The sequence below is a fragment of the Epargyreus clarus genome, unplaced genomic scaffold (genome assembly GCF_041222505.1).
Source record: "Epargyreus clarus isolate Ecla_fem2 unplaced genomic scaffold, WU_Ecla_fem_2.2 ptg000026l, whole genome shotgun sequence".
Classification (NCBI taxonomy): domain Eukaryota; kingdom Metazoa; phylum Arthropoda; class Insecta; order Lepidoptera; family Hesperiidae; genus Epargyreus; species Epargyreus clarus.
In genome coordinates this window covers 15507004-15531343 of record NW_027332233.1, presented here as the reverse complement: position 1 = coordinate 15531343, position 24340 = coordinate 15507004, and the positions used below count along the sequence as shown (strand labels likewise).

The following is a 24340-nucleotide window of genomic DNA, read 5'->3' as shown; positions in this document are numbered from 1 at the left end:
CAGCTTAGTCCTCAGCGGTAGCGGCGCATCTCTGGTCGACCTCAGGTAGGAATATCTAATCCTATCTGGGGTAGATGTCCATGGGCGGCAGTGGCCACTTACCATCAGGTGGACTGCATGCTCGTCTGCTACTCGTATACTATAAGAAAAAAAAAACACAAATATTACCTTTACTAAAGTAATCGTTAAAGAGACTCACTAAGGTGAAAACATATACTATATTTAAGTAGTAGTATCTCTACCTTACATTCCTTTGAAACAGGAACAACTGATGTCAGATCTGCCGCGGTGGAACTTCAATTCTTTCCTATGTCTATAGATGGAAGATACATAATTCGAATAGAGAAACATATAGAGTAGTCGTGTAGATAACCTAATTAAGCAAAGAATGGCAGGTGGAGTGGCCACCGAATTCGAAGCACAATCGCATTACGCTACCACTAAGCAAGTGGGGTAAAACAATTTGCGCACAATGACCGCGGACGGACATTGTCGGTTAGCTGTAGTGGATTTGGAAGCTGTAGGTAATTTAGTCTTGTACGCTATATGAGTTAAGCTATAAAATTTGGAAATCATGTAACTTGGTTGGCAAAAGGTCACCGCGGCTTAGTTTTAATTGAAATAGTAAACTAGTTGCTGCGATAGACATTAGTAATATCCCTATTAATACGATTAAAGGATGACATGGACCTGAGGACTAAATTAGAATGCCCAGGCTACACTAATTTTGCTACCCATGTAGACTAAATTGGTATGCCTTGTGGTACTGCTTACCTCTTCCCACATCTTTAGAACTAACATTGCTTATAAGGCAGAAATAGATATGACGGTAATGTCTTCGAATTCAACACAAAAGTTTACACTTTAACTATCTCCTAAATCTAAAAAATATATTTTAATTATATTCATATATTTCATCACAAAGAGTAACTGATACGTTTAAACGTAGCCGACGTTTACCGTCAAATTTGATATTCATTAAACCAACTTGCCATGATATTAAGTTCGCCAAAATTTCATATTATGAGGCGGCTTTGAACGCCGTACCTTAATGAGGGAAATTCTTGTTTATAATGCAAGTCTCATCAGTACCTATATAGTCTGAACAAGCACACTGCTTTGTGTGACATATCTACGCTAATATATAAAGGCATGTCCTTTGTCTGCCTGCTCGTTATGCTCAATTCTTTTTTCTTTATTATTTCTTAAAGTAGACGATATTATTATTAATATTAGCCGTGATAGATATTGATAGTTTATTGGTAGTGAAGAAAAACATCGCGAGGAAACCTTCAGAGTTCTTTAAAAAGTTTTCATAAGTGTGTGAGGTCTACCAATTCGTACTTGGCCAGCGCAGCGGACTATAGCGAAATGCCTTTCACGCTGAAAGAAAACCCGTGTTCAGCTGATTATTGATATCCGTATTTTTTAACACAGTTGAATTTGATTTAACCTGGTGTTGGTGTTCTAAGACCGGACACAACTTCCACTCATATTTTTGTAATATAATAGTAGTGTACAGTGTAAAGTGCTAATGTGTTCCGCTTTGAACGATGTGGTAAGGAATCGACAAGGCGTTTCATCTTATTCCTTAGCAGTAACGCATCCATAGCCGTCTTCAGGTAGGATTCTAATTGAATCTTTGACATTATTTTCGTATACGACAAAATTAGTACATTTTCAGGCCATACCTACCCAAACCACACCGCCTCTCCCCGCGTGTATAATAAAACGGGAAAAAACAATGGTGTCCCGTAAAATATTCATGGGACAATAAGTGGTGTTTTATGGGGCCTGCTTAATGGCGCATCGACGACATTAAACTCAGTTTTACTATATCGACTTCACCGACTGAACGATCGAGGACCCGCGAAATTGCTTTTTCATTGGCACACACAATTTTCGTTAATGTTATGAATAGTAAACAAAAATAACTTATTTTTAAAAAGTTTTACTTAATAATAAATTATTGTATGTAATTAGGTACGTTTCCTCGTATTTCGTATGTAGGGTTTTTTTTAACTTGCAAACCATTCGACAACTTCCGATACACAATTGTGGTATTAATTCCGTTTCCTAAACATCACTTGCGCTGAATACTTTTGAAATCACTTATTGTTAGAAAATATCGTAATTATAACGTCAATTTTCATACAAATAAATGATTTTTAAAAACTGGAACCTCTTACGCCCTACCGCCTTTTGTCCCCTTTTTACCGCGTTTTACTTTTGAAAAATTACGAATTTAAATAAAAATTAGCAGGTCACAAATCATAGTTCACAGTTCTAAAGCAGTTATTAAAATCCAATACAAATCGGATGAATAGTCAAAGAAAAGACGTCTGATCGTTGAATCAGATCAAACACCGATTATGTCTAGACTCTAGACGGAGACGAGTGCGAAATGATGTATTTACGTCTATCTGGTGCTAGTTCGTTAGCCATTTTAAGATAAAGTTAGGATAAAAACTTCTTGCAATAGATGTCGCTGCAAATCTCTTGTATTTTCCTCAAAAGGAAAGGGAGGTGCCATTTTCTTCGTAAAAATTAAGTAGAAAATAAAAAGCTGTATACCCTATGGAAAGTGGTCACTGTCGATTTTGATCATCTGCAATTAACCCGAAGTAGAATTGGAGTTCTATCGAAGATCAACCACAGATGTGTTGCCACAACTGACAACTCATTTGGATCGTCTTTTCTACTGTTTTTAAGATTAACTTCTTAAAAGTAATCCTTAGTAATTGTTGTTACATTACAGATAAATAAACACGGTATTAATATCCTGCGGGTCCCATCTCTGCTTCAAGTCTAGCAGACACTAACGAAAATTGCCTTAAACGCTTCAACTAGCATCTCAGATTGTTTACATCAATAGCGTAGTCTATAGTCTAGATTAGATTACACCACACATCGATCATTTAGAGATCCGCGGTCTCGTCTAGACGCTAGAGACTGGAATGTTAAACAAGGGTCCCGTACAAAGCCAAGGACTATTATACGAAGCAGACGGGCAACGGCCCCGCATCCTATAGCGGGATTTTTGTAAAGTTATTATATTGATTAATATTTCAGTCTAGGAAGCACTCTCCCTTTCGTTCATGTTTATTTTGTTTGACTTTCTCCATCTTTCGTAGTGAATAGTGAATGGTGAGCAGACTGCTCATTTATAAATGGATGCGACTTCGAAAGGGGATAAGTTTTAAAGTTCGGCTTTGGACATATTTTTATACGATGCAGAAATTGAATTGCGAATACTTTGTTTGAGGATTTTCTAACGTCCCTTTAGAGCAAACTAAACAAGTTGTTTGTTTCGTCCTCACGTAAATCAGATTTAATTATGCTTGAGTAATAAGCTTATACAAGGCTTGACATATTTTCATGTGTTTCAATATTTAAATCTGTCTGTAAGGTACTTATCTATATTACAAGATTCCGGATCCCTTAAACTACTCTTAACCACTATTAATGTTTATTAATATATTATTATGTTATAGAGATGTGTGTTTTCGTGATACACATACAACTTGCAGTACGTTATTAAGAACATTCTTCCACTGATTCATGTATTAATGAAAATCATTAAGAAACCATCGCCTTGCATAAGTCACCAGCCTTTAAATCTTTAAATATTTGAGAATTTTGCAATTCCCTCCGGTATATTACTACAGCTTTTGTCATAACTCATAATATTTATCTTCATAAATAAAGTGGTTTCGAAATATCAAAATCGTGTCTTAAATTCAAAGTTCTGGCGTGGGAATAATAAATTCATAACTTAGTTATCATTGTTCTCGAAACTCGTTCTAAGAATTTGGCATAAAATAAATCTAGTTCTCTCAAGAGAGCATTGCAGAGGTCTAGGTCTAAGTCAGTATTTACCGGTGCGAAGTGAAAATCGCCGGTCTCAGCGGTCTAGACCAGTGATTTGTAACCGTATCTACGTGTGTCCAGCGGCCCCTACTACGTTTTTTATAAATATAAATAAAAAGGTTAAAAAGATAATAACATTTCTTTTCCCTCAAACATAAGGTACAGTAAGGACCTGGATAATTTTTTTTATAATATATAAGTAGCAGACGAGCATGCAGTCCACCTGATGGTACTTACCATACCACCAGATGTCATCTGTAATCAATCCCAGATAATATTAGATATTCCTACCTGAGGTCGGCCACAGATGCGCCGTTACCCCTGAGAACTAAGCTGGAAGGCCTCGGAAATGTATGTCTCCCTTACCACACCCTTCAAAACGGAAAACAGCAGCGCCTTACACTCGTCCCTGTAGTTCCGGGAGTAGAATAGGACTACGGTATCTCCTGCCTGTCGTAAGAGGCGACTAAAAGGGGGCTTCCGGGGTTGCGGGTGGCAAGAGTGGGAGCTCGAACCGCCCAGCCAGCGGCCCCGGGAAGGACGGCGGTATGTGTGGTCGCATACCGTCGTACGTACCAGACGGTGTGGCGAGCGCCAAGCTCACCTGGGCGGAGCCCGACGGGACTACGCGCTAAGAGGGCTCCGGTTGCGTTCCTTTGGAGATCCCGGAGCCCTCTACGCAGCGCCGAGGACGGCCACCGGAGGGTTTTAGTGCGGTAAGAATCCCACATAACCCTACGTCGCTCCCACGACACCGGGTACCTTTTGAAGGTTTCCCCCTCGTAAACCAAAAAAAAAAAAAAAAGAAGCGCCTAACACTGCTGTTATTAGGCAGAAATAGGTGTGGCGGTGGTGCCGCCGGAGTCGAACCACAAAGGGTTCTACCACCTTCAAATAGGTGCATACTTTTCTTCTTCAACCTGTATTGGAGGGCGCAGTAGTAGATGCTTCTAGATTTCTCCAGTCGAGGGAGAGACCTATGCCCAGGATCTAGTCATAAAAAGGGCTTCACTATCCCTTAACTAGGCGGAAGGCTTGACTTACGTTATCCAGATTCCCTTTTTTGATACGTTTCATTCAATTTTATTGGTAATGCATCTGTAATCGATTTCACATAGGACACGTAAACAATATGGAGTGGATTATTTATATATTCGTGTGAGGTGAGGCAATGACTACTGGATTTACCATCGTAAAGACTACCCGCTCGTTACCTGAAAGGCAGAAAGTTCCTTAATTTCATAAAATTAACACGTGAATAAGGCAAGCGGTAAATAAACAGCGGCATATGTGATGGCATTACCGATTTAGAAGTATTTAATGACCCGCGTGGCGGAGCGGTCACCATGCCGGTCCGACGCGTAGAGGGTCCCGGGTTCGATCCCCGGCCAAGTAGATTTCTAAATGATGAATTTAGATTTCTGTTTCTGGGTCTGGGTGTTTGTGTATTTGTCTCTGTGTGTGTCCGTAGCACCCACGATACAGGGAATCCTTGTCCCACACAAGTGCTGTGAGTGTAGAAAGTCTTTAATTTTCTAGAGTTTTAATTATTTTTACAAAACTTTTTCAGTAGTAGGGTCTTGTACCGAGGCGATCAAATGAGAATGTCTAATATTTTTATTGGAACGTCAATAGCGGTGGGCAGACAATTTATGTTGGTAATATCCAGCCATCTTTAATATTGGAGACGCTGATAAAAGTTTAAGGATCTTATGTGCTGTGGTGGGGATTTTTAATTTTATACTTGTCTGGGTCTAGCTAGATAAATTTTGTTTTCCCATATAGCACTGTGATAGGATAAGTAAATGGTAATATGTTTATTCAAACGTTTACTTTTAAATTTACTTTAATACACTTTAGTAGTAGTCAGTCTTAGTAGCAGTAGTCTTTGCCAGTGGGAAGTAAAGTATAAATACTTATTTATAAATAGTGGATCTCTAAATCTTTTATATTATTTACAGCTTACATAATGTAAATAGTTTATTATACTGATTACTATTCGTTATTGTATGGATTTCTTTACTATAAAATCAAATTATAACATGAGGTTATCATTATGATTATCATATATTATGCATTAAGTTTTATAGAACCAATTTAAAACATACATGTTAAACATAATGTTAAATTTTTAAAAAGTGTCTAAAATATAAAAGACTTCAGGCAAATTGATAAATAGGCATAGAGCTGTACAAGCAGAGTAACAGCGAGCAGCAAACAACAACAATATAAGTTAACCACACTTTATAAACATTACTTTGTTCCACAACACAAGTAGGTAACGTGCACCAAGTATTTCTAAACAGCGTACAAGATACTCGAGATGTCACTTTGACAGACATTTGAAACTCCCGGCACTACCATTTGCTACTTTGTACAGGATGGTTTTAAAATTAAAATTTTGAATCGAGAACGAAAGTGGTCGACACATTGTTTTATCATTTTTACGCTCTCAACACATTAATGTACCACTGCTGGTACAAATCTCCTCTCAAAATTATATTGGTTAGTTCATAGTCCACCACCTTGGCCAAGTGCGTAATCGTGGGCTTCCCAAGCCTTACTATTTTCTATAAGATTTTCAAGTGTGTAGGTTTCCGCACGATATTTCTCTTCACCGTTAAAGCACGTACATTTACGAATACGAGGTAATACATAGAAAATACATTTTAATATGCACGTAATTTCAAATAATCGGAGGTCGGAGATTCGGACTCGGACCAGCGCATGTAGAGGACGAATTGGGCTTAATACTTTAGGCTATCAGTGCTATCACTATTTTAACATCACGATAAATAGTTAAATAATAGGCATGACTAGTATGTAATGTCATAAGTTTCACTTTGTTACTTTTTATCGATCTTTTCCCACTGTTTCTTCTGTTCGTGCGAGAACCATTAGTAGGGTCGAGAACTCAGAATGATACGTCTTGAGTGACAGTGTAAATTGAACCCTCTTTACATCACGCGCCGTTTACCTGACAAATGTTGGGCGTGCATAAATTGTAGAGTTGTAGAGACATACAGATGTAGAGACTCACTCAGAGAGGTAGAGATGGGATCTATGGTAAACAAAGACGAGTGCTGAAATTTCGTACAGTACTTTAAAATATATTTCTTCAATCGAATTTTGTAAATGAACTGTTTTTTTATTTGTTGGTCCTGTTGTTGTTAATCTGTCTTAAGGAAACTAGAAAGGGATTTATTTACATGCTACGTTCTAATATATTTAAAAGGGTTAGAGAGCAAATCTTATTCTTAAAGTCTTCTCTCTTCGAGTATGCCTTACCTTCAAAGCAGACCTTGTAGTCTTCAAAGCAGATTATAGTAACTATTAAAGGTGAAAGAAACTTCCTTATTATAGAAGTGTTAAATGCTGTTGTATTCTAGTTTGAAGGTAAGGAAAACATACTTTTCCGAGGAGTTCCAGCTTATTCTTCAGGGGCGGCGCATCTGTGGCCGACCTCAAGTAGGATTATTTAATCCTATCTGGGGTTGATTACAGATGTCCAAGGGCGGCAGTAGCCACTTACCATTATGTACATAGCATGCTCGTCTGCTACTCCTATATTATAAAAAAATGAACCGTCCTACAGAAATAATATATCACAACATTTTCCTTCAACATATCCAAGAAGAATTTCTAAAAGAATCCCAAATACTGCACACTCTAAATATTTTGTATGGAACGTTCACGATCTCTATTTAGCACGTTTCCGCGCTAGTTTTTCCGCTCCCCCGCCATCAAGTCCATTTGATGGATCGTCAGGTACTCGGTAATGAGCTCCGCAATCGCTGGAACGTCTTGCTGACGGATCGCAACACTGATATGGGTTTCAGTTTATTGTAACGCGTTTGAAACTAGTATATATATACGTAATTTTTTATCTTCTATGCACTTGTCTTTACTTATAAAAATACTTATCCTGACTGACTAACAGATTGATTAATTATCACGGATCTTAAACCACTGAAAATGGAAGCAAAAAATATTGAAAATAATTTTCATATTAACGTAGGATCCCACTATGGAAGGATGTTAAATTTCTACCGCTAAGAAGGTTACATTGTGAACTAAAGTTTGTTTAAAAATCTGTCAATTTTGTAACCAAGTCTATAAAGAAAATATTTGGCTTTCTGTATTAGAACTGTATTAACTGTATTAGAAAAATCAATCCTGAGAAGGGAAAAAAGGGCTTTAAAGTTTATTATGTCATGATTTATGCTAACGAACTCGTCGACACTACTAACTAAGTAGAGTACAAAAACTTGTGAAAATAATTACATTCTTCATGTAGCACGTATCCTTCGCTAACGTTGATGGATCGTCTGGTTTACTGCTGCCGGTAATGAACTGCGCAATCTACGTCTATCGTAGTACTTAACTGATGACACACTGAAACGGGTAGTTCGATACAAGCATTTACTCAAGAACTTCAAACAAGTTCAATACAAGTACTTCTTTGTAGACTAGTTAATTTGACTGTACAGGTATAAAAAGGCAACGTAAGGCAGCTTAATCGATAGGCAAGAAAAGCAAAACAAAAAATATGTTGTTCAAGTATTTATTAATTCAGAAAACTTACATATTATTTGTTTGTCAAATATGTTTTTTTTACACTCATCAATATAAAGCGTAGTTAAATATCAAAGCGTAGTTTGCTGAATATTCTGTAAATAAAAAGGAATCGAATAAATTAGTAAATATTTCAAAGAGCAAAAAGCTGGCTGCCTAAAATTGTAGTTTAGCCTTAGCACATCGTATTTCTTTAAACCATTTTTTAACCATTATTTAAAAAGCTGTTATAGAAAGTACACATGATGTCACAGAAATAATGACGTTGTTTACTTCCAATTTCGGCTACCGATCGTTTGTTATCGTCATTACCGTGGATGTAGTCTGCAAGACGTAGCCAGGGGCGCCCGTTGGATGCTTGTTGCAAGTTCGGAAACTTTGATCGCTTGTGTAATGTATACGGGTGATACTCGTCTATTAAAGCTGCATTCACCGATAGTTTCAATACAAATGTTTTCTTGATGACAAAAGAACATTGAGTCCATCTAAGGGTGATTTGCCGCCTATTGACATCTGTATTTAACCGTTGATAAGATAAGAGTTCTCCCTGAGGCCGGTTACAAAGGCGTCGCTACCTCTTACCACACCCTTCAACGCTGCTGTCATTTAGCAGAAATAGGTGTGTAGGTAGTGCCTGTAGAATTGAACCACATAGAAGTGAAAGTACCTTACCGTGAAGATACTAATTAAAAGTATTCTTGATAAGTCTACCTTCTCCTAACTGAGGTTAAGCTTTCATAAGAAAATCGTTTTGTACAAAGCACTGTCTTGCAGTCGCTTTTAAGACAATTCGTTTTGAAACGTAAAACTCAAGATTCAAACATGGAAATTCGTCTGACTAATTTGAATGTTTAATGTGAGGGTGCAATATAAACGGTGCTAAGACAATGTCCACGTCTAGACCGGGGACGGTTCAAGGTTGAGAGGCACGTGCTGGGGGTTTAAATCTTTAGGGTTCTAGCGAATTGGATTTCTCTATATCTCCGATAGTCAAATATAATTTTCACTTAATTTCGAAGCTAGTTAATTAGTTAGAGTATGATAAAGTATTTTTAGATGAGCACTAACTAAACTAAAGTGTTCCTGACACTATGAATTATTTTATTGATATTTTTATTTTTCCAACATTTTGAACATTTCACTGATTTGATAAATATAAACGATGCTAAGTCCACGTCTAGACCGAGGGTCGGTTCAAGGTTGAGGAGCACGTGCTGAGGGTTTGAATAGAGGCCTAGCAGATTGGATAACAGTCCGTAGATACTACATTCTAGTCATGTTCCAGACGTTACATTTGGGACATCAAAGCTACTTTTTTACTAGACTAATTTTTTAAAACCTATTTTCACGACTGAAGTCCAAGTTGTGTTCCTTTTCCGTTACTATTTTCTTCCTCAATTTTTTCTTACCTGAATATAGTTAACCTCCTAAAATGTTTTGTGTAAAATTTTATTACAAAAATACTTCTATATAGGAAGTAACTTGAGCTAATTTCTTTTTATTTGTAATAAAAAGATCCAAAACTAATTTTAAATGTTCTGTAAATAATAATAAATTGTGTCTAAATACTCTAATATTATCTACATTTTGATTAAATAGATACCAAAGATGTTCACGATTTTTTCACTATAAATCTCCTACTGAAGAGTTATACTGTTCTTTATATTCCATAATTTAATTAACAGGAAATCAGGAGACATTAAGATAATCATTTGTACATTAAGTAACTTCGTAAATAATGTACAGTGCTCGACTTGGCAATATCAACAAGAACGAAACAGACACGCTATTTCCGTCTTTATCGTAAAACTATAAACGTCCACAGTTTCTCAAAGTTTTCTAACAATCTTTGTCGCTGGGTGCTTCTCTGTGGTGGTCCCACGCTTCGTAAGTTCATCAAGGATTTCTAACACGCCATTATACCTCTTAACTTTGAAACTATAAAGGTTATTATCGTGTGAGGTTAAACACTATAGTTTGGGTTACAAGTTGTCTGCGAGTGTCTATTTCCGTCCATTGCATTTTGTCCACAGCTGTTTTACCCTAATTATCCACATGTCGAGTTCATTCATGGTTACAATTGAATTTATATTACCGTTGACTGATTTAGACGCTCTCGATGGTATGGAAGTTCATTTTATTACGTGTTTCGGTAATATGTTTTGGCTAGTGTTTGGAGAAATAGGTAAATTAGTCTTATTACTATTAGAATACGGTAAAGTGTACTTTTAGGAGAAATGTGTGATGACAAAAATAAGTAGTTATTAGTAGAAGTAATGGGAATAGTAATGCTGTAGTGTTAACAAATTTAACTATTATTTTAATGCGCACAATACGGGCACGCATATACTTGTGATTTCTCTTTGTTACATATGTGCATATTTTAAATGTCAAGGAAGAATACAGCAAACCTACATGCCGGAGAATCAACTAAAACAGTTTTTTAACGTACGGATACTACCAATCTACACATGAATTGAACAGCCTGGTGAACTATGGCCTAAATACTTCTTGACTTAAGTGAAGATCTACGCCGAATAGTGGGCGACATTAATGATTTGATGATATTATTCCATATATTAATATAACAAGGAAGCTAGTTTTGCTATTATATTTATTATAATCTGAAAATCAGTAAATCTGCTGGCTGCGGCGAATTTTGCTCAATAGCTATTCCATTATGCAGGCGTTCACGGACGAGGAACTTTAAAATGAAAGTCTAACGTTTACTATCATAAGCTAACATAGATGTTCCTATTCGTAGGATGGTTTAACTTCAAATAACGTATCATTTATTTTCGCCGTTTAAAACTTTGATATTCAAATTGAAAGCGCCAGGACCGCAAAATATTCAAATCACGCCAAAATTAATTCGGATTTGGCCTTACTTTCCTACCGAATAGCGATAACGAATCGGGTGGATTCAATATTTTAACGGTCAGTAAAAAGCGTTATCCTTTCGATTATTTAGTGCACCGTTCTATTATGTTATCGCAAAACCGTAATAATTTACCCCTCTTAGGGATACAACAAAGAGGCCAAATAAGTTGCGCCCTCGGAGCACCCAAAATAAGGGAGAGTGGCGGCACGGAGATCCCGAGCCAGTGTGAGGTCGGGCGCGGAGCGGTGCGGACGTACGCTCGGTTTGAGGAACGCTGGAACGGCGCTGGTTCGATCGTGGCTAAAAATCAATTTACAAACGGAACGCACATCATTGTCAGTGATAACGAAAGTGACCTTGGCGGTTCGAAATTCAAAACTTGAACTCTGTTTACAAATATAACAGTTTACCAAAATCAGTTTGTAAGACGCTTCACTGTGATTTATTAGCGTTTTTCTACTTATAAACGAAACACGTGTTTTCTCGTGAAAGGACCAAAGAGAAGGAGTAAAAATTATTTTGTATCAGTTTTTCAAGGTGATTTTTGATTACTTAATTTTTTGTTTAGTTTTTATTTTTATTTTTTTGGACTTTATGTTGTTAATAACATTAGCTGAGTCGTTTTGGGTGACCACCCACAGGCTGAATGAGTCCCGCATGAATTCAAATGATAATTAGTTCGGCTATAGAGTAATGAAAATCGTGCATTCGATACGAGAGTTTAAATTAAATTGAAATTGATTTAACGATACAATTGTGGGTCGTAATTAGGTAAACGTTGATTTAATTACATTGCTAATGGAAATGTTTATAATATGTATTTTTCAAATTCGTATCTTGTGGTTGAACACAAATACTGAAATATGACAAATGTTATGTAGCCATATAGTTTTACATTGCTCATTCATAGATGTGGTAGTTTTACATAAGAGCTTAAACTTTGACTGTGAAGTGAGACATAAATAATTCCAAAGTATATTGATTAGTATGGTCTGAATACGGAGTAAAATACACAAAAATCATCAGCAGAGTCTGATAAATTAAACAATGAGCAATAATAACAATAGAAACATAACTCTAACAAAAAAATAATTGATATTAAAAGTTACAGAGAACTTCCTACAATGTTTTAGGAACCGAAATCTCTATAACTAGATACTCTGTGTTATATCAGGGCATTGCTTGCGGGGGCCAACCCTTCGTTTGACGCATTTAAAACTATCCACCATCGATCGCTGCACCGCATAAAGAAACTCCATAAGCACAGCTATTAGTTTTTGCCCCGAGGGGCCAAATCAGTCATCTATTAAGTAAGATTCGTCACATGTTATTCAAAAATAATAAAAATAGAAGGCTGCTAAATGAAAATATTTTGATAAATATATAATCTTCTTCGACAATTCCAATCTAATTGAATTCTTAGTAATAATTCGTTATAGTATATCGAGAAAAAATCTTATGACCTTATGATGTAACACTTTAAAAAGTATTTTTTGGATGCAGTATTTTTTAATAAAAGAAAGATTAGCTAGTGAATAATTAAATTAAAAATAGACACATATTAATAATTACAGATTGCTACAAATAGGCATCCATGAATAAATTTATTAACAAAAGTACAGACAAACATTTTGGAAACATACCATTACTTGGCAAAAAATGAAAAAGTTAAAAATTCATCAGCTGATCCACTGATTAAATTGCCTATCAGTTTGCAAACGCGAAAACGCTATTACCAAACACATGGCAGCCATGGTTAAAGTAGATGACTCACCGGTTTTACTGAACCCCATAGATTGTTAGATAGACATGGTAATTAAGGGTGTAAATCGTGTTTGTGCATTATTTATTGCGATTACATTTGTTTTATGTAAATAATAATGTAATTTTATGCATCGAACAAGAGAAAGTTCTTTCGAAAACAGCAGTAGACTTGTAATTAGAATTAAAAACAACCATACGTCAAACGCTAATGAATTAAAAAATACTAATTAGCGTAAAGAAAACAAAATATTTGCTTGAATACTGAAAATATTAAATTAGAACATATTTATCAAAGAAACAGCGGATTTGAAAGTCAAATGCAATTCATTGATAGGACCGCATTGATTCATTTACTCGTTCGCCCACTCGTGGCGTGGGTGGCACAGACCTGAATGAAAGCGTCTGCCTTGCCCTAAATGGCTTGTCTTACTGTGAACAGTTGACGAGAAACAGTTCTTTTAGTTAAGGATTTGAATTATTTGAAAATGAATATTCGGAATAAGGACTTCAAATTAATTAGCTGGTGAATGATCTAAACCTAGTTCTAGATGCAATACTAGAGGTAATTAATTTTATTTAAAGGTAAGATAACATAGAAATAGTTGACGAATAGTTGAAAATGGAAACGTTGATCTAGGTATTTTTTATTATACATTTTATATTATTCATGTTACTCGTATTAGGTAGCGGTGGGATCAGTCACTTAAGTTGATTTCGTAAAGGAACGTAAATAAACAAATCCGAGACGACTTACTCATGCTTTTGATGTTACAACACGCCGTCACTTATCGACGTTTGAGCACTCTCTTTTATATGTCCGCATCTGTTTTAACTTTCATTTTTCTCACTTTTGTTTTCAGTATTCTTTTCTTCTTTAACGGTAACTTCAAACGCATCCTTTCGCAACTCTATTAAAAGTATCTTCGCTTTGTTTTCAGCTTCCGTGAAACCAAGTGGCTCTTATTAAAGACTAGTTTAAAGACTGTGTTCAGTAATATAAGAGAGACAAAACTGTGATAGTGAAAGGAACGGTCCTAATGTGTCCTTAGCTGTGCCAAATTCATCGTCGGTTTAACCTTTCCGAACTAATTTTACTCTATGTGTACGTTGCTAAAGTTCAATTTGATTAGACGTTGTTGAGGAGGACTGGCATGAATGGCTACGGATGGGCACCAACTTATCTAAATTGAACAAGACCAGGGTCTCCGGTGTCAATCATGTTAGTATTTACATTTTTACGTATTTGCTGTTCGTGTTGCTTATTTGGTGTGCTTTTGTTTTGTTTTTGCATTTCGATTTTAATTGTACGTCGTTCGCTTATCGTAGATCTTTAATTAAATATTGAGTTAATTAACACAGAACAATGTACATATTTTCGGTTTTGAGAGTGTCAAAATTGTACGAATTTAAAAAACATTTTGTTCCGGAATACAGAATTTTTATTTTAATTATTAAACTTAAAATGCTTGACTGTTCCAGTGTTGTGTTTATAAGTAATAAATTCTAGAATAAAATTAACGCATGTATGACATTGAAACTAAATATAGACCGTCAAAAATTAAGATTTATTTCAACACTATAACTTTGGGTGACAATTACTCCTTTCCAAAAATTGGATCAGACTTACAATTAATCCGTCCAGAGATATAAATTTCAGCTTTATTGCATGTATTTCCGTTATTCGTACATACGCCGTTAAAAAGCGTTATTTGTCCCGCGAAGTAGCCTGTAAATCAAAGTTATTTGTCGTGGAAAATATTTTCTTTCGCTCTGCTTACGGTGATATATTATAATTGTTGAGGTCGTAGTGACAATGTTTTGGGCCTTCTTTCGTATAAATGAGGCTTTTTAACATATTTATTACTCCTTAGTATGCTTTGAACATCTATAGTTATTTTATACCGTACGATAATAATTTAAGTTATTCTCTTTTTTAAGTACTTTTATTACACTACTGAGTAACTATTTATAGGACACACATATGTACTATGTACCTATTTCCAAATTTCACACTACATAATCCCATGTATAACAGACAAACGAAAAGCTTTATTAAAAAGCTAAATTAATATTTTTTTCAGACAGAAGTAGACAGGTTAATTTAAAACGTTTTGCCCTTATTCATACCGATTACATGAAAATTATCATTACATATAATATAAAACAAATGCAATCGAACTGAATCGAATATGAGGTAACAGAAACGAAAAAACAGAAGGGTAGTTTGTTGGAGAACTAGTTCTAAAGTGGAACAATTGGAAAACTTTTATGTAAAGCCGCACTGAAACGCAATCTCTCTGTTCGTAAAATTTCAAAGTTACTTGTTACGTAAGGGACGAAGAATGAAAATGCTTCTGCGACTTCCAAATTCTACGACTATTATATTCTCTATGTCTAAGTAGTAAGCAGATATTAAGGGCAGTCTATCTTATGATAAACTCTTTCGAATATTTTTGTTTTTCGATTCGATTCGAATTTTCTTCTCATAGGTGCCATGGTGTCAAAACAAGGATGAGTAGGTATAGGAGTACCAAAATCATAATTGAAATTTATAATTTTAGATGTCTGCCTGGCCCGAGACCAAACTTGCAACGTTTTGGGTACCAAACCTTCGATTGCTATGCGCCACGTAGTTCATCTAATTTGTATACCACTTGACTTGTTTAAAGTTCGAAATATTTGAAACGATACAGATAATGTGACTGTAACATACATCGATTAAAAGCATCATAGTAATGTACTTTAAGAACCATTAATTTTGATTGAAATAGTCTATTAAGTTCTTGATGGTTCTACCGATAAAGCTGTGAAACCACTAAGGCTAAAAAATATTGGTAGCAACCTTGGTGGTACCTTGGATTACAAGGCTATTTATGTCTGAACTTGAAAGCATTTTAAAGTAGATAAAACTTCGTTTAATAGCGAAAGAGGTTTAAAACACTGCGGTATGGTAACACTGTATAATGAACTACTTTGATGTATACAAGTTTAGTTAAGTATACTTGAGAGTAAACATTAAAGTCATTTTCACTTTTGGTCTTCTTAGACCTTTAAAGACCATTCCCGACATAGTTCGACCTTCATCGAGCTGGTTAATGGATGAAAAGTTTTTTTTATATCAAATTAAATATGTCAATTAAAAAAAGAAGCCATAAGGTAGAAATAGATGTAATCTGTATGAAATTTGTATTTATTTCAATAGATCACGAATTAGAAAACCAAAAGGTAACAATTTTTATAATGATTAATATAACATGTCAGCCTTTTGTTTTTGTAACGAACGAAAATAATTTCTAAGAAGCTCCACCCTCGGTAGCTACACATGAAGCTAATGACGTAATGAATCATCTATCTTCAGCCATCAGGGTTCAAACAAAGAAACCGTAGCACAACTCCGTAATAATTTTAAACAAAGCTAATCTACAAAGGATGAGGGCGGAATACTTCGTGAAGGATATAATGTGTGTGTTAATAAAGTAATTGTCGTAAGCTTTTGTGGAGCTATGGAAGAATTATAACGGCTCTTGGAACGAGGATGTCAAAACATTAGCGTATCACCAAAGCCAATTTTATCCCCCGGGCCATTACAAGCGCCATAACTCAGTTAGCTGCCTCTGACTATGTAATTTCTATGCTCATGTTCGTGAGTTCAATAATAATGTCTAATTTTGAACCTTAAAATGTTTTGGTTAAATTTGGTATGTTAAGTAATTAGGCATTGATGGATTGACGTCAATTTTGTATTGGTAGGATATTGGGTTTTGATTCTATTATAAGCATGTATTGTATATCATTTACGTGGGTGTTATATGCAAACTGTTTTAAATGTCCAAATATATTTCAAAGATTTACTTATCAATTTAATGACAAATATATTATCAATTGGTTATTATGTCATTGCTTTATACATATCTATATGTTTTTACGTATAGATTACTGAATTAATATTTCAAATTTCATAATCTTCAATGATAATCACGTTTTTTTCATGTTGTATCAATGTTATGACGAATTCTTTCTGTATCAGTAGCCACTCAACAATGGTATTATCTGGTTATTATGTTTACGTCAATCTTCGATATGAAATTGACATGCTCTCCCTCGAATACTAACAAGATTATCACCCTAACGCAAAATCTATCACTATTATTACCCAATGATTTATCATCGCAACGCAGGCACTTACCGAAATTGACGTCAACACCTGTCCATTGATCATAAGCGTCATATCTATCATATCACGTCTATCATGTTTGGACCTATCACAATTACCAAACGCTAGTAAAATCAAGGAAGCAGTGATTGTTTAGTGGTTAACAATTTCGGCCTCATAATCGAAGGGTCCGAAATTCAAATGTCTGTGATTGAAACTGTGATTAAAAGCCAGGCAAAAAACCTGTTTTTTTCAAAGTAATGTGTGTATTAGAAATATTATATGTGTATCACTTGATTAAAACAGCGAAGAAATACATCGTGAGGAAACCTGTACACATGAGAAATCTTTAAAAATGTTTTCAAAGGCATGTGAAGTCTACTAATTCGTAGTTGGCCAGTGCGGTGGACTATGGCCTAATCCTTCTCATTCCGAGAGGAAACCCGTGCCCAGCAGTGGTACTGTTTATCGGTTTAGTTATGCATGGTATACTAAAAATTGTAAATAAGACTACTGAAGATTGGAAAAACAAAACCATTAATTCTTCTCATATATCAGCAAATCAGCTTAAACGGTCAAAGAAATAGTTTGTTTATCCGATCAAACAGAGTTACAACATAAACAAGATAAAAAGCATGGCGCCGGGTCGTCGACCAATCACGGAGCAGCCGCGACGACTTCCGGATTGAGCGCGGGAGGATTCAATATCCGTTCGAATACGAGATATTCGATTACCCGATTACTCGCATCGGATTCCGTCTCGACTGGACTCAATTTAAAAGTTTCATTCGCTGTCGTGTTGGTATAACTATCTGCCTTATGGATGCAGCTTAGGAACGGAGGATATGAAAGTAGATATTTTGCGGTTTACCGACTTAGAGCAAGGATTTTGGCTCCTTATTGCGGATCTAAGAAAAATTGTATACAATTATTATTGAAGTATCGTTTAGATATAATGTGATATTTGAATCAGTTTAAGGTGTTCTTAGTGGTCATAATACGGAAATATAAGTACAAGAAACGAATTAATATAGAAACAGAGAAAATAGAAATAATGGCATTTACTCCACGGTTAAAGAAAAGGTAATACTAGTATAGAATACATTAGTAAAACATTACTAAAGTATAAACCTGAATCTGAATATATAATAGCAAGTAATAAACGAATTTAGAAAATGGGAACAGACTAATATTATGTTTTGTGATGTATCAGAAATTAAGACCTAAAAATAGTACTAATCACTCATGTCAAAATGTAATTTGGGTACGAACAAAATATTCACAAAAAGAGAAAAAATACCCGGCATAGCGAACATCAAACAACCCTTAATATTTGATGCCTGACAGCCCTACACAGTACGCGTATCGCACGCCGCATCTAATTGGTAATAGTAAACGAAAAGCGGCGAGATCAAAGTATTCCGGTACGAATAAAACGTCACGAACTATCAGGGATGTCACTACCAGATTAGTTGTCAAACGCATTTAATTGCATTAGTCTTCCAATGCGGATTGGCTTTCGTACCGGACCGATAATTTATTAGTTCATTGAATTTCACTCATAATAGGCTCAATTATCGCATGCGTTGCATTCTGTCGATTGCAGGTGGATTGGAAATGTATTCAGTGTAATATAGGATAGATATAATAGGATAATTATGTACGCTTTACATAGTAGAGTAGTTCGTAATGAGTAGTATGTATCTCAAAGGTAAGACAGAAGGTACTCCAGACGTGGAAGACTTTTGACAAGTAGTGGTGTTTTTTATACAATACGTAATTTAGAACAGCGACGTAAGCAATTACATACGAGGTGCAAGGATCGCGCCTCACGTCGCTTCGGAATGTAGCCGTCTTCTACACAGTTATCAATGTATCTTCTTAATAAATCGTAAACAATAACTGTTTGAATAAAACTCTAATACTCGCTGACTGATAAGACAATGTTCAAATCTGTCAGAAGTGGAGTGTGGAATAACATAACATTTTTCCCAACCAAATAAGTATTATGCAGTTGGATTTACCAACTTTTTGGGTAATGCAACCAATCTCACGAAGTCTTTTACTTAAACGCGTAACCCTCGCTAGTCATCTACGAACTAAATTACATTTCTACAACTACAACGTTCGTCGACATTAAACAACGTATCAGTATGTGTGAGTGAGAATTTTTATGGCATATGCATTATTCCGTGACCCTCGATCGAATTCGTAGTATTTACCCGCCGACCGCTGCCCGCTCCGTGCATCGTGTGACCATACGTCCCGTTTTGAACGGGACTCTCCTGTTTTTAACCAATCTGTCCCGGTATCCTGAAGGACAACTTGGGGATGCGAAAATGTCTCGTTTTAAAACTAGCAATTATTATAAAAAAGGAAACACAACAAATGTATAAATGTCATTACTATAACTAAGAAGACAAAATTGTCCCACTAAATTAGACATTTATTTTTCGACGACAAATTGCAAGACTCACATTTCGGAGACTATGTCTTCACGTGTATTTTGTGTTGACTAATTGACTCGTTGAATTGTAGGGCGTCGAATTCGACTTCAATCTCGCCACTGAAATAACATTTTCCACATATTTTCGAATATTTACCCTCTATCGTATCGTATCTGTCGTAAAGGTGTCCCGTTTTAATTCAAAGTAAATATGGCCAGCACATCCATGCATCATGTATAAGTCGAATGAATTGCATTTGTGCAAACAGAAAGGGTGCTTTCCGTCTCAAATATTGATTTATTGTTAGATTTATAACTCGCTGACTGCATGAGTCACTTGTTAGTTGGTAAGTCGTGTTTTTGTCGTTTGGAGAAAACGTTTTTATAACTTTTATATACATATTTTTCAATGTTTTAACGTGTTAGTTTAACTTTTTTTTAATAACAATCAATCCACCTATTAAGCAGGCATAGGTGACCGGAAAGCAAAGAGTTTTACCATCTACTTGTATATAATTTTCAAATCAGTCGCAAAGAGTATTCATCATCTTTATTATTATTAGTTAGTTTTTGCAGTAATAGATTTTGGTATTTATTTACGTAAATATTTTTAATCATAGATATTTTTAGCTAGTAGGCGAAGACTACTCCAAAGAAGTATAGAAAATACAACTGATGCATAAAATAAGACAATATTGAGGGATCGATGTATTTGAACTAAATTACCCGAATAAATCTGAATAGTGAGTGATATCATCGATATCCAATATCGCTGCCAATATAAATTCAAAGTCGAAACAGAACATCACTATTCCCATTCCCATATTCTCCGAACACTATTCCCCGAAATTCTCCGCTTCCATTCCCATATTCTCCGTCATCGTAATCAAATGAACGTCACAAATCGCCAGAACCTCAAACCCCTCTGTCGCGCCATAACAATACACTTTGAACTAATAGTATTAGGAAAACTGGCAAAAAACAGAGTCGACGCCATTCCACTGTCCAGTAAGGTGCGTTTTTTATTTAATTCTGCAAATCCACCCTTGTTTTTGTGGGGTCCCGATGTTCGTTGCAAGTCATAAGCGACAAGCGATAGCGATTTGATGTGGATCGCAAGTATTCTAAAATATAACGACGCTATTTTAATCATGGTTTGAAATTGAGGCTGCTAGAACCAGAGTGGCCTAACTGCATTTTAATGATTTTTGACCTATCTGTATCTTCGTAATTTAAAAATGTTGTATAGTACGCGTAAACTGCTAGTCCGCTCGGAATATAGAAATGAATCGCGTCGCCAAAGTAAATTTTATGACTACACCTCCTCGCAACAAGCAGAGCGGATTATACACTTTTACTCTTCTCTATATTGTAAATCGGTTTTTTGTAGTTAAGCTACTCTGGTTCTAACAGCCTCAATTATGGTCAAATGACATTACAACGTGAAGTATACACATAAAAGTATAATATTCATGTAAAAGATTAAGAGGACAAATAATTGTATGTACAAAAACTAGAACTTTAATATTGTTTGAATAGAATGTCCATACCTATACTAGGTATCCCATCTCATTTCCTCTGGTAGGAACGCACCCATCGCCCTCGGGAATCCAATTCAACGTGGGATTCATTACAGATTTCTAAGGGCCGTAATAACCACTTGTCATCATCAAGTAGACGACATAATTTGCTCTTCCTATATTATAAAAAAATCGAATGATGATTTATCAATTTATCATTATTCGTTTTATAGTGAATACTCTTTACACTTGTACCACACAATAATTCGAGGGTTGTGGAAATCAATACTTGACAACTGTCGGTGTGAAATGTTTACGTGAGAATTATTAAATTAATTTGTCCGGTAACCGACTTGTTTGTACTTCGTCAGATCGAATATTGCAACCCGATGTTCAATTAATTGTGAATACTTCATCCGCTTTTGTTTTTCCATTTGTTTACGCCGCACCGATTGTTTGGTTGGAAAGAAATGAATAGTCTGCAAAATTCCTGTGTAATTAATTGTTACTGATGTTTATGTAAACAGAGTTAATTTTTACACAAGAGCGGACTTTAATGTTTTGCGAGCGTATGTTATTCAGCTACTTATGAACGCTTGGGTGTATAGACATTTTTGGAACCTTAGTATGTTCATTTACTTTTGGAGCTGACTGGATCTTTTTCTTTGACACGCCGTACAGCCCGAAAAACGGTTTTACTTGACGGATTTTAGAGGTGATGTGGCATAATTTGATTCGTCTAAATTGTAAGAGTGACATTGGCTATATTTTTTTATTAGTCGGGTTTTCCGTTTTTATAATCTAGTTTAAATTAGGCGTTACTGATATGAAAGACGTAGATGGTACAAATATAATAATAGCGGAAATAACGAAAAAGTATTAAAGGAGTCTTGGGACCGGTTATCATAAAAACACATCCAGCAGTATTCCATCCTCATCCAATAATATCACAGATAATAAACATTCTGAAGTGGTAATTTAAAAACTTAATAATTTTCTTAACTTTAACGAGCTAAATGTTAATCATTTAACATTTTGACTATTGATTTCAATACATACCTACATACATCTTAGGACGTGGACGTCTTACCTTGAATCTGCATAATTGTCAACCACAGAACTTTTATCAGCCACTGTTCATTCTGCCTAGAATTCAAATTTAATGTGACAACTTGTACAGTTAGAATAAATAATATCAAACAAAGAGAACGTCCGACGTGCCCAAGTTGGCGAATTGTCTTCTCCCAATTGTCTTCCCTCCCAGCTTCAGTTTCGACGTAAATATTAAAACTTGTTACACTTCGTAAGTCCTCCGTATCTTTTGAATGCTAATTAATGCTTCTGTTTCGTTACAGTCAATTCTACTTTAGTGCCGGAAGCCTTATTATTATAAGTTTTATAATGTTCTTGATTGATACAAAGAAATTTAAAATTTAATGAATGTTCATCGATTTAAATGTAGTGTTCATTGTTATCCATAACTACAGTCTTAATGATAATTGAAACTATATCAAGCTTTAGGCTAATCCATATCTCATTATGTTGTTTATGAATATGGCGAACGTTATTAATAAGAGTTGTCCTGTTCATTGCTTATATTTGCTTACCATTTAACATTGTCTTCGATATAATTTTAATAATATGTGAGGCTATCGTTAGCTCCATTATTTTGATACAATATTCTTCAAAACCTTTCATTCCATTATTTCCCTATTCTTTCTATTCACGTTATTATTCAAAGTTAACATAAATCTCAAATGCACCTCGGGATCCATTTCCCTATTTAAAGTTCAGGTATCTGCCATAAAGCAGCTCCGTTGACCGTTCTCCGGAAATTCCATCTCAAACTCCTTCATTTCTGGAAAGCGTTTGAAAACTTCGAAATTTCCTATCCAGACCACTTAAGGTCCATAATCGATTAAATGAATGAATGCCTTCGTAAGATGCCATAACAGTATCATGTTGCAAAATATTCTCTTCCATTCGTATGCAAACATCTATCTTTCAGTGGATACATTAAATAGATATATCGTTGACAGTTTTATGGGCATCCAGTATTGCAGATCAGTGCTCAACTCAGCTACGGGGAGATTTATTCACATTTGCATCGTCACGGTACATAAGATGGAAGGGTTGATATTTTTTGCAATGGCCGGATTTATCTCTGGTGTTATTTGACCCAAATTTTGAATCTTTTTTTTTATCTTATATTAAGTATTAAAATTACATATACGACATAGAATGAAATAATAAAGTAGTTTTTGTTGAATCGTTAACTAGCGAATTAAAACAGCTACAACCATACTCGACATCGTTATGTAAATATCCGAATATATGCCATATGTGCTATATTTCTACATTAATTATTATTAAACATGTTACAATTAAGCGAAACTTACTACACATTATTATATTACCGTGATTATTGTTACTGGTACTCGATTGGTACCTTTTTACCTTTTTTTACCTTTTTATACCTTTTTTTTTTTTTTTTTTCTCGAGGGGGAAACCTTCAAAAGGTACCCGACGACGTGGGAGCGACGCCGGGTTATGTGGGATTTTTACCGCACTAAAACCCCCCCGGTGGCCGTCCTCAACGCTTGTTGGAGAACTCCGGGATCTCCGACGGAACACAACCGGAGCCCTCCAAGCGCGATGCCCCGATCGGGCTCTACCCTGGGGGAGCAGTTTTCGCTCCTCCCACACCACGTGGTGTTTACGACTGTATGCGACCACACATACCGCCGTCCTTCCCGGGGTCGCTAGCTGGACGGTTCGAGCTCCCACTCTTGCCGCCCGCAACCCCGGAAGCCCCCTTTTAGTCGCCTCCTACGACAGGCAGGGGATACCGTAGCCCTATTCTAGTCCCGGAACTACAGGGACAACTCGATTGGTACCTACTGTTCACACTTAACAGTAATTTAATTTTCCCTATTAGAATACGCATTTTTTCCTATCGAGATGGATAAAAGGACCCTCAGCACGACATGACCAATTCACGAAAATAATATGTTCTCCAGTGGGCACATGGAGACGTGTCAAAACTTTCAATTCTCAAAACTACTTACATTTTCTTGTTAGGAGTGAGTAAATTTTACTAATCTATGAAGTTGACATTACACTTTGAAAGT

At 35.7% G+C, this 24340-nt stretch overlaps 1 protein-coding gene across 6 annotated transcripts in view; it reads left to right on the top strand.

Annotated features, from left to right (window-relative positions):
• Positions 1 to 24340, top strand: part of LOC140753130 (uncharacterized) — a 487125-nt gene that overhangs the window by 269369 nt on the left and 193416 nt on the right. Inside the window, exons 1-2 of one of the 6 annotated variants that reach the window (XM_073087531.1) lie at positions 11563 to 11863; positions 14029 to 14309. The exons of 4 other annotated variants lie outside the window; for them this stretch is intronic. In XM_073087531.1, the coding sequence (XP_072943632.1) occupies positions 14256 to 14309 (54 nt within the window). In that variant the 5' untranslated portion in view covers positions 11563 to 11863; positions 14029 to 14255. Of the gene's footprint in view, positions 1 to 11562; positions 11864 to 14028; positions 14310 to 24340 lie in introns of those variants that run through there. One more of the 6 variants, XM_073087532.1, reaches the window with a different exon arrangement.